The sequence below is a fragment of the Sinocyclocheilus grahami genome, unplaced genomic scaffold (genome assembly GCF_001515645.1).
Source record: "Sinocyclocheilus grahami isolate Dianchi unplaced genomic scaffold, SAMN03320097.WGS_v1.1 scaffold2617.1, whole genome shotgun sequence".
NCBI classification, from domain to species: Eukaryota; Metazoa; Chordata; class Actinopteri; order Cypriniformes; family Cyprinidae; genus Sinocyclocheilus; species Sinocyclocheilus grahami.
Genome location: NW_015507796.1, coordinates 25,132 through 37,087, shown reverse-complemented (window position 1 = coordinate 37,087; position 11,956 = coordinate 25,132). Strand labels below are relative to the sequence as shown.

The window sequence follows — 11,956 nt, the reverse complement described above, 5'->3', positions numbered from 1 at the left end:
TCCTAGAACAAATTTTTGTCAGCTGGAAATATATGTCCTGCATTTAGTGGCTTACTACAGTTTTACTTTTATTATAAAAGCCTTCATCACCATTGAGAGGAATGTGGATCATGCTATTTGAATTGGGTAAAAGAGAAAACCAGATAAAGGAGCAAAGCTCAAGAGTTTAAAAGAGATGATTTTGAATGGGTGTGGATCTCCTCGCCGACACCAGTTGTTTTTGTAAAATGATAAAGAGATAAAGAGAAGTGAGAAGGGTCTTTTTTCCATACATTTCTTTCAGAGGGGTTTCTCCTGTCCAAGAAACAGCCACAGATTCGGTCTAATCTCTAGATTGGCCTGTGTGAAAGTTCACCTTTCTGGCCTCTCTTTCAGATGCTCGTTGTGCTGGAAGGGTTATTCCAGCTGTTTTCAGGAAACTTCCAATATCCCTGCTTCCTGTTTTGAGGATGAGCACATATGGCCTCTGTAGCTGTGTGGTAAAAGCAGAATCCATTCCTGTCACACTTTGAAAATGTTCACAGATGGCGTTCGGTTATTGTTGTTGTTCTTGGGGAACTGTGGAGAGTGGAAGCAGATGTCTAATGTTAGTGAGAGGATTGGAGGGCGGCCTGGAGCGATCAGCAGAGAGCATAGTGCAATGAGTGGAGTAATGAAAAAAGAAGGATGCGAATGATAACTGTTTTGAGCAGCATCACATTTATCGTTCTCAGAGAATGCAATCACCATAATGCATTGCGAAGCAAGACAATTGTTAATTATAAAAACATATAATTCATTCAATATATAAAAGTGTTAAAAAATAAACAGTAAAAGCATGCATATAAAATGTATAGCAGGTCAGTCTATTCTATTCTATTCTATTCTATTCTATTCTATTCTTTTCGTTTCGTTTCGTTTCATTTCGTATTTACCCAATATTTGGGTGCACTTTTATGCTCACTAAAATATCATAGCATCAGAGTTTTTGTTGTTAACTAAAATTAAATACATTAAAAAAATAAATAAATTCAGTTAGTTGCCAAAGCAACATTTATCATTTTCATTTAGTTTAACTCAATGTACTCAAATAAACGAAAACTGAAAAAATGTGCAGTATAAATATACAGTAGTTTAGTTAATTGCATGCTTTATTTTATTTTATTTTATTTTTATCCAATAGTCATAATAAAATATCATCAGGGTTTTGTAGTTAATTAAAATTAAACCCATGAAATAAAATAAACAACATTTATCACTTTCATTTAGTTTAAGTTTATGTACTTAAAGAACAAACTGAAACACAAATGAATGAAAACTACACAGACGTATTATTAAAAAAATAATAATAATAATAAAAACACACAACAAAATAATTACTAAAACTAGAATTTAAATTAAAATATTAAATTATTATAATATCTCAATAACACAAATGTGAAGTGCATTATGGGAGGTGCATGTTTATAGTCCAAGGCAATTAAGACTTTATTTATTACTAATAATCAATAAGAAAATGATTATATTTATATTGTCTTATGAGACATGAACTGACATGTTAGTGGAGTTTGGTTTGAGTTAAAATTCAGGATGATTGTACCTGCCTGTGCTGTCTGAACTCTCACAGGGTAGCGGTTATACCTTACTGCGCAGCAGACCGCCTGATGGATGCTCAGGGGTGCTGCATTCGGACGAGTTCTTGGCTTTATCCTTGTTATTGTTGGGCTCGTTGTCTTTGATGATGTCGTACTGACGGCAGAAGAGAGCGATCACACCTGAAAGAGACAAAAATGACCAACGCTGCAGATGTGCAATAAGCTGTTCAATTAACCATCCAATAAATTGATTGTTGCAGTAAATCTGAACTTTGCAGCAGGATTTGACTGATCCGGTGCTGCTCACTCACCTGCCCACATGATCAGAACCACCACAATGATGATGAGCTCTCCTGCCCGGAGCTGAGCGTTCTGACCCACTTCTTCCATGGTCACTTCGTCTGTGAATAATACAGTGGTGTGTCAAACATTGATTATTAATTATTTAATTCATACTGAAAATTTGATAAGATTAGAATCTACAGTTTTTATAATATAGTAGTACCTTTGCTCTTGGAGGCCTGTGTTTCAGCTTCTTTGGGGGTTTTGAAATGCAGCGGTTCACTGAGGGGACTCGGCCCGCTTGTACTGATAGACTGAACATGCACTACATAGTCCGTATCTGCCTCCAGATCCCATAATGCACAGCTCCGCGTGGTAGTGTTCACTTCTTGGATAAAGCGCAGCATGCGAACATCTTTTTTCTATTATGGATAGATAAAACAATGTTTAACCAAATGCTTTGTCTTGACTTTTCTCTTTTTCTCTGTTTAACCAGATGCTTAATGAACATACAGATATATGAGTGATGAGTATGTGGCCTTTCCTCCCTCCCCTCTCTCTCTCTCTCTCTCTCTCTCTCTCTCATTTTGAGTACCTGTTGTGTGATGGCGAAGCCGATGACTGGCTCCCCATCTGGGATGTCCCATGTCACCACAGCAGAGCTGCCCTTTAGATCTCTGATGGACACGTTCACTGGAGCACCCAAACTGTCTGAGAAAAACAAAGAGGATTCCAGTCAGTTCATGCAGTTAATCTTTCTTTTTTGGTTGGTCTTGATAGCAATCTGGGGATTGGATAGTTAAAGTGAGCTCAAGTGTTTTTTTCTATCTGACAAGAATTTTACACTCTGTCCAAATGGTTTTCAGCAGAGAAAATATATTAAATTAAAACATTTTATTTATGTACACTGTAAAAAAAATTCAGCTCGTGGTGTATGTTATAAATATATATTGAGTACAATTATGAAATATAATAGCTTCAATCTTTAGATATTTTATACAGTAGCTATTTCGATTCTCACATGGACCCTATTTCTCTTCTGTAAATAAAACTGCTCCATGCTGACCAGTAGTTATAATGTGTCGGCGTTTGTGTGAGTGTTAATGTTCAAGTGTTCCCAGGTTTGCTGAATGAGTACCGTGTGCTTCAGAGCGCACTGTTGTTTCTCTTCTTTAATGTTTAGAAATCACTATTTCACACACATTATATGTAAACTATATTTCTGGATGTAAGGTTATGAAACCATTTGGAGGGATGACGTGTGAGAAACTCGCCCACCAGCAGTGAGTCCAGTACAACTTATGGTGCCCCAGATAACATTTTCATGCATATAACCTCCTCCTTGCCTACATGTTGCGTGATGAACAAAACTGGTTGTAGTGTATTGCTACAGTGAGAGCAGAGAGTCTTAGTACTATATGTGAAAATGTATTGCAATCATATTTTATGCATGAAACCCCAAAATGAAGTGATGGACATTCACACATTTATTAATATTGAAGAGTTGGCGGTAGTAAGCAAATCTGGAAAAAAAAGAAAAAAAAAGCAATTTTTAAAATTCTTTTATGAAAAAATTGAGAACAGTTGTAGATGTAGATTTTTTTAATGATATTTTGTTATGTTTAGATGTGGAAAATCATCCCTATTTAGTCCTCATTACTGAATGCAATAACATCATACAGCGTGATCTGTGTAGTCCAACTCTTATGAACAAAAGACTCACAAATCAGTCTCAAGCAACAGCAAGCTGTTATTTTTAGTGTTTAGAAGTGTTACTTATGGTATTGTGTGTATTTAAGGCTCATGAGACTAACATAAGACACATTTGGAGAGAATTCCTTAAACGGTTGTGCCACTTTCTCTTGTACCATGATTTTCTTCAAATTATGAAAAATGCCCATGCAAATGACAGTTTATGCTAATGCCTGCTACAGCGCCCATTGCAGAATGCATACATGCATTTGTCTTCTGAATTGTGCTCTGACACATGTTGTAGATAACGCATGGAATCAAGCTTGCATAGTTGAAGCATCTGTAGAGTGTGTTTCAGGCATAATAGCCGGCTTAGACATATACAGTATCTCCTGCGTGACGCTTGCAGTAAAAAGACTGTCACGGAATGCCAGGAGAGACAAGGTAAGTTCCAAGTGCAGTTTATTGAAAGTCACAAACGAACAGAACAAAAACGTGGCAAAAAGGTAATCCAACACAAGGAACAGATAACACGGTGAACAGCATCGAAGAACAGACAAGGGAATGACAAATACAATCTAGCAGCAAAGACAGAGTGAGCATGGTATATATAGATGGGATAATGAGTAAATGATAAACAGGTGCTACTGATCAGAACAGAATTAACAAGCAAGGGACTATGGGAAATGGAGTTTAACACATAAAACAGGAAGAGCGCCCTCAAGTGGCCAATCCAGGGCACCACAACCAGACACGGTGGCATTACCCCCCCTCTGCGGAGCGGATAACAGACGCTCCACCAGAACACACAAAAGTTCAGGAGGGAGGTGGAATTGAGGCGGACCAGGGGGAGGAACGGCGGGCCAGGACCATACAATGGAAGGGGACAGAGATAGACCAGGGCATGAGCACAGAACCGGCAGGGTGAAAGGCCAAGGCGAGGCTGGCAGGATGAACCAGCAAGGCCCCAACCACACAGGAATCCCAGCAGATAACCAGGATGGAGCCGGAGGAATGAGCCAGTGAGGCTCCTGCCAAACAGGAACCCTGGCAGGCAACCAGAGCAGAGCCGGAATCCTGCCAGGCAACACTGGTGGAACAGAAAACCCTCTCAGCGACTCAGGTAAACAAGAGGAGAGAGAGTTTAGTACCAGCCTCGATGGCTGCAACAGGACATGCCGATTGATCAGCAACGGTCCCTGTGAGCTCCCAGACTGGAGTGAATTCCTTAATGAGCTCTGAGAGCTCCTGAACTGGAGCAGGCTCTGAATTGGACCTTATGAGCTCCCGGACTGGAGCGGGCTCTGTGAGCTCCCGGACTGGAGTGGGCTCTGTGAGCTACCGGACTGGAGTGACTTCCTTAATGAACTCTGTTGGTTCCCGGACTGGAGCGGGCTGGGGACTGGAGTGGGCTCTTTGAGCTCCCGGACTGGAGTGGGCTCTTTGAGCTCCTGGACTGGAGTGGGCTCTTTGAGCTCCTGGACTGGAGTGACTTCCTTAATGAACTCTGTGGGTTCCCGTACTGGAGCGGGCTCTGGAGCTGGCTCTGAGAGCTCGCCCGGACTGGAGCGGGCTCTGGAGCGGGCTCCCGGACTGGAGCGGGCTCTGGAGCGGGCTCCCGGACTGGAGCGGGCTCTGGAGCGGGCTCCCGGACTGGAGCGGGCTCTGGAGCGGGCTCCCGGACTGGAGCGGGCTCTGGAGCGGGCTCCCGGACTGGAGCGGGCTCTGGAGCGGGCTCCCGGACTGGAGCGGGCTCTGGAGCGGGCTCCCGGACTGGAGCGGGCTCTGGAGCGGGCTCCCGGACTGGAGCGGGCTCTGGAGCGGGCTCCCGGACTGGAGCGGGCTCTGGAGCGGGCTCCCGGACTGCTGGAGCGGGCTCTGAGAGCTCCCGGACTGGAGCGGGCTCTGGAGTGGGCTCTGTGAGCTCCCAGAATCTTAAGCCCACCCATCTCCCGAGGAGACACGGGGTTGTCTAAACAATCATTAAAAATGCTCTTTAAATCAGAGTCATCCCTACCGCAAAGTTCCAAAAGGTCTGAGCGAAACCTCGAATCTCCATCCCCTGTTGGCGAAGATCCGCCAACATCCGGAGCCGAGCCTTGCGCTCCTTCGAAGCAGGAGGAATAATACAAATGTCCATGGTCCACAAAAAAAAAGGTAAAAGAAAAACAAACTGCTGGATCTTGTAGTGGCGGCTATATTCTGTCACGGAATGCCAGGAGAGACAAGGTAAGTTCCAAGTGCAGTTTATTGAAAGTCACAAATGAACAGAACAGAACAGAACAAAAACGTGGCAAAAGGTAATCCAACACAAGGAACAGATAACACGGTGAACTATGAACAGCATCGAAGAACAGACAAGGGAATGACAAATACAATCTAGCAGCAAAGACAGACAGAGTGAGCATGGTATATATAGATGGGATAATGAGTAAATGATAAACAGGTGCTACTGATCAGAACAGAATTAACAAGCAAGGGACTATGGGAAATGGAGTTTAACACATAAAACATAGAAACAGGAAGAGCGCCCTCAAGTGGCCAGTCCAGGGCACCACAACCAGACACTGTGACAAAGACTTCTCTATAGGCTGTAGAAAGGCATTCTGGGAGCAATAACATTCACATGCTGTTAAATTATAAATGAAGCATCCCACATAGATGTAGAAGACAGGCAGAAATGCATAAAGACTTAACTCCATTCATTCTGTTGTTCAGGCATTGATTCAGAAAGCATTACATTTATATATGGACATCTGTATTAAATTCATCACAAAACATTGTTTTTAGCAATGCAATACTTCAGATTGAGGATTTTTATTTTGATAAAATATAAAATAGCATGAACGATCAGCTATACAACACACTGATGTTATACTGTATATATTTTACTCAGATTATTGTTTAATTGATCTCAGACAAAAAGCTTTTGAGTGAATGTTCCTCTGGGGATTTGGACTATAATCTCACTTTAACACACAGAAATTAGCCACATGAAGCCGTTACAGTGAATGTATCACCGGTAAGGGATGTTCATGACACAAAACAATACAGTTCATTAACTGTCGTCTATTTACAGTTGCCAGGAAATTGAAAAATATAATGCGAACCAAGAATCCTGTGCTCTTTATGAGAAAAGACAGTGTTTCAGTTTCTGTGTTATTTTAGGATTATTTATATAACATTAGAGTGTTTATTAATATTTTGAATTGGCTTTCTGTTTTTATATTTTTAGTTCTCATTTTAATTTGAGTCATTTTCTCTCCTTTTTTAATTTACTATTTAGGTTCAGTTTATTTTTATTTCACTTTTAGTTTTAGTAAACTTTAGTTATTCAGTTAGTTTTGTAAGTTTTTAAAGTTTAAGTTTTTCATCTAAAATGTATATTTTATTTCAGTTTTATTTCAATTACTGAAAGCAATTTTTAAGAGTTTTTTTTTAATAGTTAACAATAACACTGATCTTGGGTTTCAATGGAAGCAAGATCTGTACATAAGAATATTACTATTTAGGTTAATTTTTATTGATTGATTTTCTTTTTAGTTTTAGTTCAGTTTTAATATTTACTTCCAGTTCGTAATTTTAGTGCTTCTACTGAAATTTATTTCAATTAGTCACCAAGGCAAAATATCTCATTTTGTTTAGTTTATGTTTTTCATCTAATATGCATATTTGATTTTATTTAATCTTTACTTCAATTAACAAAAATATTTGAAATAGTTTTGGTTTTAGTTTTAGTCAACAGTAATAACCCAGGTATAGTATGTGTGTTTGTGAGTGGAAAAGGGAGATATAGTATTTGCTTCATAAGAAAATTCTCAAATGAAAAGCTCCAGGTTTGTACTTGGTTGGTATGGAAACATAGAGGAAGTGAGTGGTAATGTGTTTGGAAGTGTCCTGGTCCACATTCATACCAGATTTACACTGAGTAAACAAAACACACCATATAAAGATAACAAAGTGTATATTAATGACCAGTGTTGGGGAAAGTTACTTTTAAAAGTAATGCATTACAATATTGCGTTACTCCATAAAAAAGTAACTAATTACGTTACTTAGTTACTTTTTATGGAAAGTAATGCGTTACGTTACTTTTGCGTTACTTTTTAAATCTGGACAGGGCTTGCTTGTTTGTTTTTAAAATAAAAAGTAATTTTTTTGGCAAATATAAAAGCCTTTTCACACCAAAAGTGAAATGAATAAGCCTCCGGCTGAAGGGAAAGTAAATTTACGTTCGTACAGTAGAATGCAGAAGAAGACATTTCAACACACTTCAGCAATAACAAAAGACACACACATGTTTGTCTGGAGTAATTTGTGATTATTAGTACGGTTGAACTGGATCATCGAAGGTCAGAAGCAAAGACATTGCTTAATAGAATGGGATTAAATACATAAAGGATATTTGTGTTGTTTAACATTTAATTATTGCAGGTTTGCGTCATATTCTGAGTTGCATTATTTTTATTCATTTTGAGGAATACTGAATCTGTGTTTTTTTTTTTTGAGTGAGATGGATTCATGCATATTCATATTTATTTTAGAACTACAGTAACATCTTCTGATTTCTCTCAACATGGGGACAGGAGAGCTGTCGATCAATAAATTTGAAAAAAAAGTAACTTGCATTACTTATTTGAAACTCGGATGTTCTCTTGTAAATTAAAAAGTAATGCGTTACTTTACTAGTTACTTGAAAAAAGTAATCTGATTACGTAACTCGCGTTACTTGTAATGCATTGCCCCCAACACTGTTAATGGCTCACTTTCAGTCTGTATATCACATTAAGCTATCATACGACTTCAGAATAAATTTCACAAGTCATATGGACTACCTTTAGTGGCTTTTGTTCCCTTTTAAGGAGCTTGACAGCCATTAACTATTTATTGTACGGAAAAGATTCACCACAAATTCTCCTTTTGTGTTCCACAGAAAAAAATAACGGCATGAGTAAATAATGACACAAAGTGCATTTTTGGGTGAACTATTCCCTTAAGCCATTCATCTCATCATATTATTTTTACTATGCTGACCTGATTTGCTCAGCCACGTGCTTTGGACTTTATTTTTGCATATTTCTTTCTCCAGCTTACTCTTCATCTACTCGACTTCTCTGCCACAGTTTCATTTCAGTGTTTTATGCTCTTCTTTAAAGTAAACTTGCACACATTTTCTACTGGAAGCTCAACCTTTAAGTGGCTTCTGTCACTCGAGCCTCTAAAAGCATCAAGGATCTGACGGAAGCAGCTGCCAGAAGCCTGTTAACATTCTGATTCATGGCTTTTTCTTCTTTACTAGGGCTTGAATATAGTGCATTAAGATGTAAAATGTATAGCCCATAAGTTAATGTGTCGGCTGTAGTTTGGATTTATTATTTTGCAGGCAACGTCTGCATTAGAAAAAGCTTCTTTATGGTGTTGTGCTTAAATTAGGTGACAGGTTTATGCAGGACAGAATCATTAAAGTATCAGTCATTGTCTTTCTGTTATTGCATTTTGACAAAATTTGATGAATGCAAATTTCATTGTATTAACGTTTTAATTTAACTTAATTAACTTAATAGTTGATTTAAATGTAATTACATTTTTTATTTGATTTAATTTAATTTTATTGATTGATTTTCGTGCCAAATCAACTGAATTAAACTACCAAAAATTTGTAAAAATATTATAGCATAGATTAATATTGAATATTTCTAAACAATATTTATAATTTAAATTAGCGTACACACACAACGCACATTGTCTGATGTTTTGCAGTCGATAAAGAAATTAAATTTACCCAATCTATTAGAGATTTATGATGCACTGCTTTCAAGTGACTGTGGGTGCGTGCGTGTGTGTGTGTGTGTGTGTGTTATGATTCAACAGGTGTCTATTGTTGCCAAAATATTTAAGTTCATTGCTCTACATCAAGCGTATGGCATCTGCTTTTGGTTATGACCAAATTAATTTCATGCTTTATATTTTCCCAGGCTCCCCACAAAGGTTCAGACATCACATCATTACACATGCCACATGTGACCACAATTATCTCGCAGTGCCTCATCGGATGTCATAATTAATGGGTTGTGCAACAGTCCCCATAAATGCTCCATTAGTATTGATGGAATGCAATCTAGTAAACTTACCAGCCAAGACCCACAACGCTCCAAAACAGCTCAATATGAGCAGCGGAGTGGGCATGAAATTCCTCCTCATCCTTTCCACGCTGACTAGATGTGAATGTCCTCCGCTGGTCTCGCATTCACGTCTATGAATGTAGCTGTGGGACCGAAGCGCACAATTTCAGCACCGCGGACAGCTCCACATCAGCCCCACATCAGCCCGTCATTAGACCCGCGCCACGCATTACATCGTCCTGCACAGCGGATGTTGAGATGAAGACATTCAAATGAAGCCTCTTTTGTCTTCTTGTCGGTTTTTCATACGGCTGTCATGTACCTGCAAGACTGAAGAGGCTCAAAAAAAAAAAAAAACTGACTGAAGGAGTGTGTGGTGAGCCTGTGGCATCCCTCCCTCCCTCTCTCGCTCTCTCTCTCTCTCTCCCTCTCCCTCTCTCTCTCTTGCTCTCTCTCTCTCTCTCTCTCCCTCACTCTCATATGCACACTCGTTCTTTATCTGATTCTTAAGATGCATGTCTCAATTTCGATTTAGGTGTTTTTGGTAATCTGCACTTTTTAAGTTTGATTTGGTGATATGTGATTATTTAATTTAATTTAATTTAATTTAATTTAATTTAATTTAATTTAATTTAATTTAAAATTAAAAAAATATATACGTTTTAATGTATTATCTAATTTGTTTTATTTTTAATATATTTTAATTTAATATTTAATTTATTTTTTAAATGTATTGATTATTTTTTTTTATTTAATTGTTTTTTTCCCATTTAGTTTGAACCCTTTTGACGTACATACATTAACCCCATTTACATGCACAACCATTTTATGGTTATTCATATTCATGCACAATTCCACATTAATACTAAAAATGCAACATTCCGGGATATTTTAGGGCATGTAAATGAAGTCAGTGATTCTATTATAATTAAAAAAATAAAAGATAATTTAATTTAATTCAATTTAATTTAATTTAATTTAATTCTAAGAACTAAATCCAGGTGGGTTGCTTGTTAGATCTAACGTTATTTAGCTTTCTTTAGTGTGAAATAACTCAGAAAATGTTTCTTTAATCATGATTATCTGCTCTCTGTTTGAATGACTCCTTTTTGTGACTACTTGTGTCTTTAAGCATTTGTGTCTATAAGCATTTAAAATAAAAATGCATTATTTAAAAAAATGTATGATAAATAAAAAAATATGATATATTAATAAAAACAATAAAAACTATGCACAACAAAATTATTAAAACTTCAACAAAAAAGAAAAGGAAAAAATAAAATATAAAAATAAAAATGAATTCAAATTATGAATAAATACTATAATAGTAATCAATGATATTAAAATAACATCTGCTCTTTTCATTGAAAGACTAAATATTTTGATTTAAATTTTTAAACATTGATTTATCAAACCTCAGAATTATTTGTTCACATGTAATATAAAAATTCAGATGCATATACATTTTATTTAAAACTGCTTTTTATACATTACTGTTTGAATGACTCCTTTTTGTGACTACTTGTGTCTTTAAGCATTTGTGTCTATAAGCATTTAAAATAAAAATGCATTATTTAAAAAAAATTATGATAAATAAAAAATATGATATATTAATAAAAACAATAAAAACTATGCACAACAAAATTATTAAAACTTCAACAAAAAAGAAAAGGAAAAAATAAAATATATAAAAAAAAAAATGAATTCAAATTATGAATAAATACTATAATAGTAATCAATGATATTAAAATAACATCTGCTCTTTTCATTGAGAGACTAAATATTTTGATTTAAATTTTTAAACATTGATTTATCAAACCTCAGAATTATTTGTTCACATGTAATATAAAAATTCAGATGCATATACATTTTATTTAAAACTACTTTTTATACATTATAAGATATATTTTTCTATTCAATAAACACATTACAAATGTATAAATTTCAGGTCAAATTAATTTATTTAAATTTAACAATTTTTTTTTTCTTTTGGCTTCTACAGGATCCAGAATGTCAGAAACTGAGAAGGATTCAGTGAATCTCTTGCGTGTCTCTCACTCTCCATTATATCAGCGCTTTGAGTTGTTACATAACGAGCCAGAGCGATCCTCCTCATACCCGGCGGCCTTTAGCTCTCGCTGTCTCCAGCATGATTCTGGGCACCTGAACTCATGACATCAGGAAGAGTGAGTCTCTTACTCCATTATTCCAAAACACTGCATGTCTGTGTGTGTGTTATAGTGACTGTGTGTGTGTGTGTGTGTGTGTGTGTGTGCGTGTGTGTGT

General features: G+C 36.9%; 1 protein-coding gene across 1 annotated transcript; it reads right to left on the bottom strand.

The window, feature by feature from the left end:
- Positions 1 to 527: 527 nt before the first annotated feature.
- LOC107575402 (fibronectin type III domain-containing protein 5-like) lies at positions 528 to 9,978 on the bottom strand. Its single transcript, XM_016261782.1, has 6 exons — positions 9,680 to 9,978; positions 2,452 to 2,567; positions 2,080 to 2,278; positions 1,886 to 1,975; positions 1,580 to 1,754; positions 528 to 558 (listed from the first exon to the last, which is right to left on the bottom strand). Exons 1-5 carry the CDS (start codon positions 9,747 to 9,749, stop codon positions 1,615 to 1,617), a joined length of 615 nt encoding a protein of 204 aa, XP_016117268.1. The 5' UTR covers positions 9,750 to 9,978; the 3' UTR covers positions 528 to 558; positions 1,580 to 1,614.
- Positions 9,979 to 11,956: the final 1,978 nt, after the last annotated feature.

Excerpts from the sequence above, each read along its gene's own strand:
- LOC107575402 (XM_016261782.1), bottom strand. The coding sequence starts at position 9,749 with ATGAGGAGGAATTTCATGCCCACTCCGCTGCTCATATTGAGCTGTTTT. Across the intron at positions 2,568-9,679 it reads AGCGTTGTGGGTCTTGGCTG|ACAGTTTGGGTGCTCCAGTG; the intron begins GTAAGTTTACTA and ends TGTTTTTCTCAG. Across the intron at positions 2,279-2,451 it reads GCTTCGCCATCACACAACAG|AAAAAAGATGTTCGCATGCT; the intron begins GTACTCAAAATG and ends TATCCATAATAG.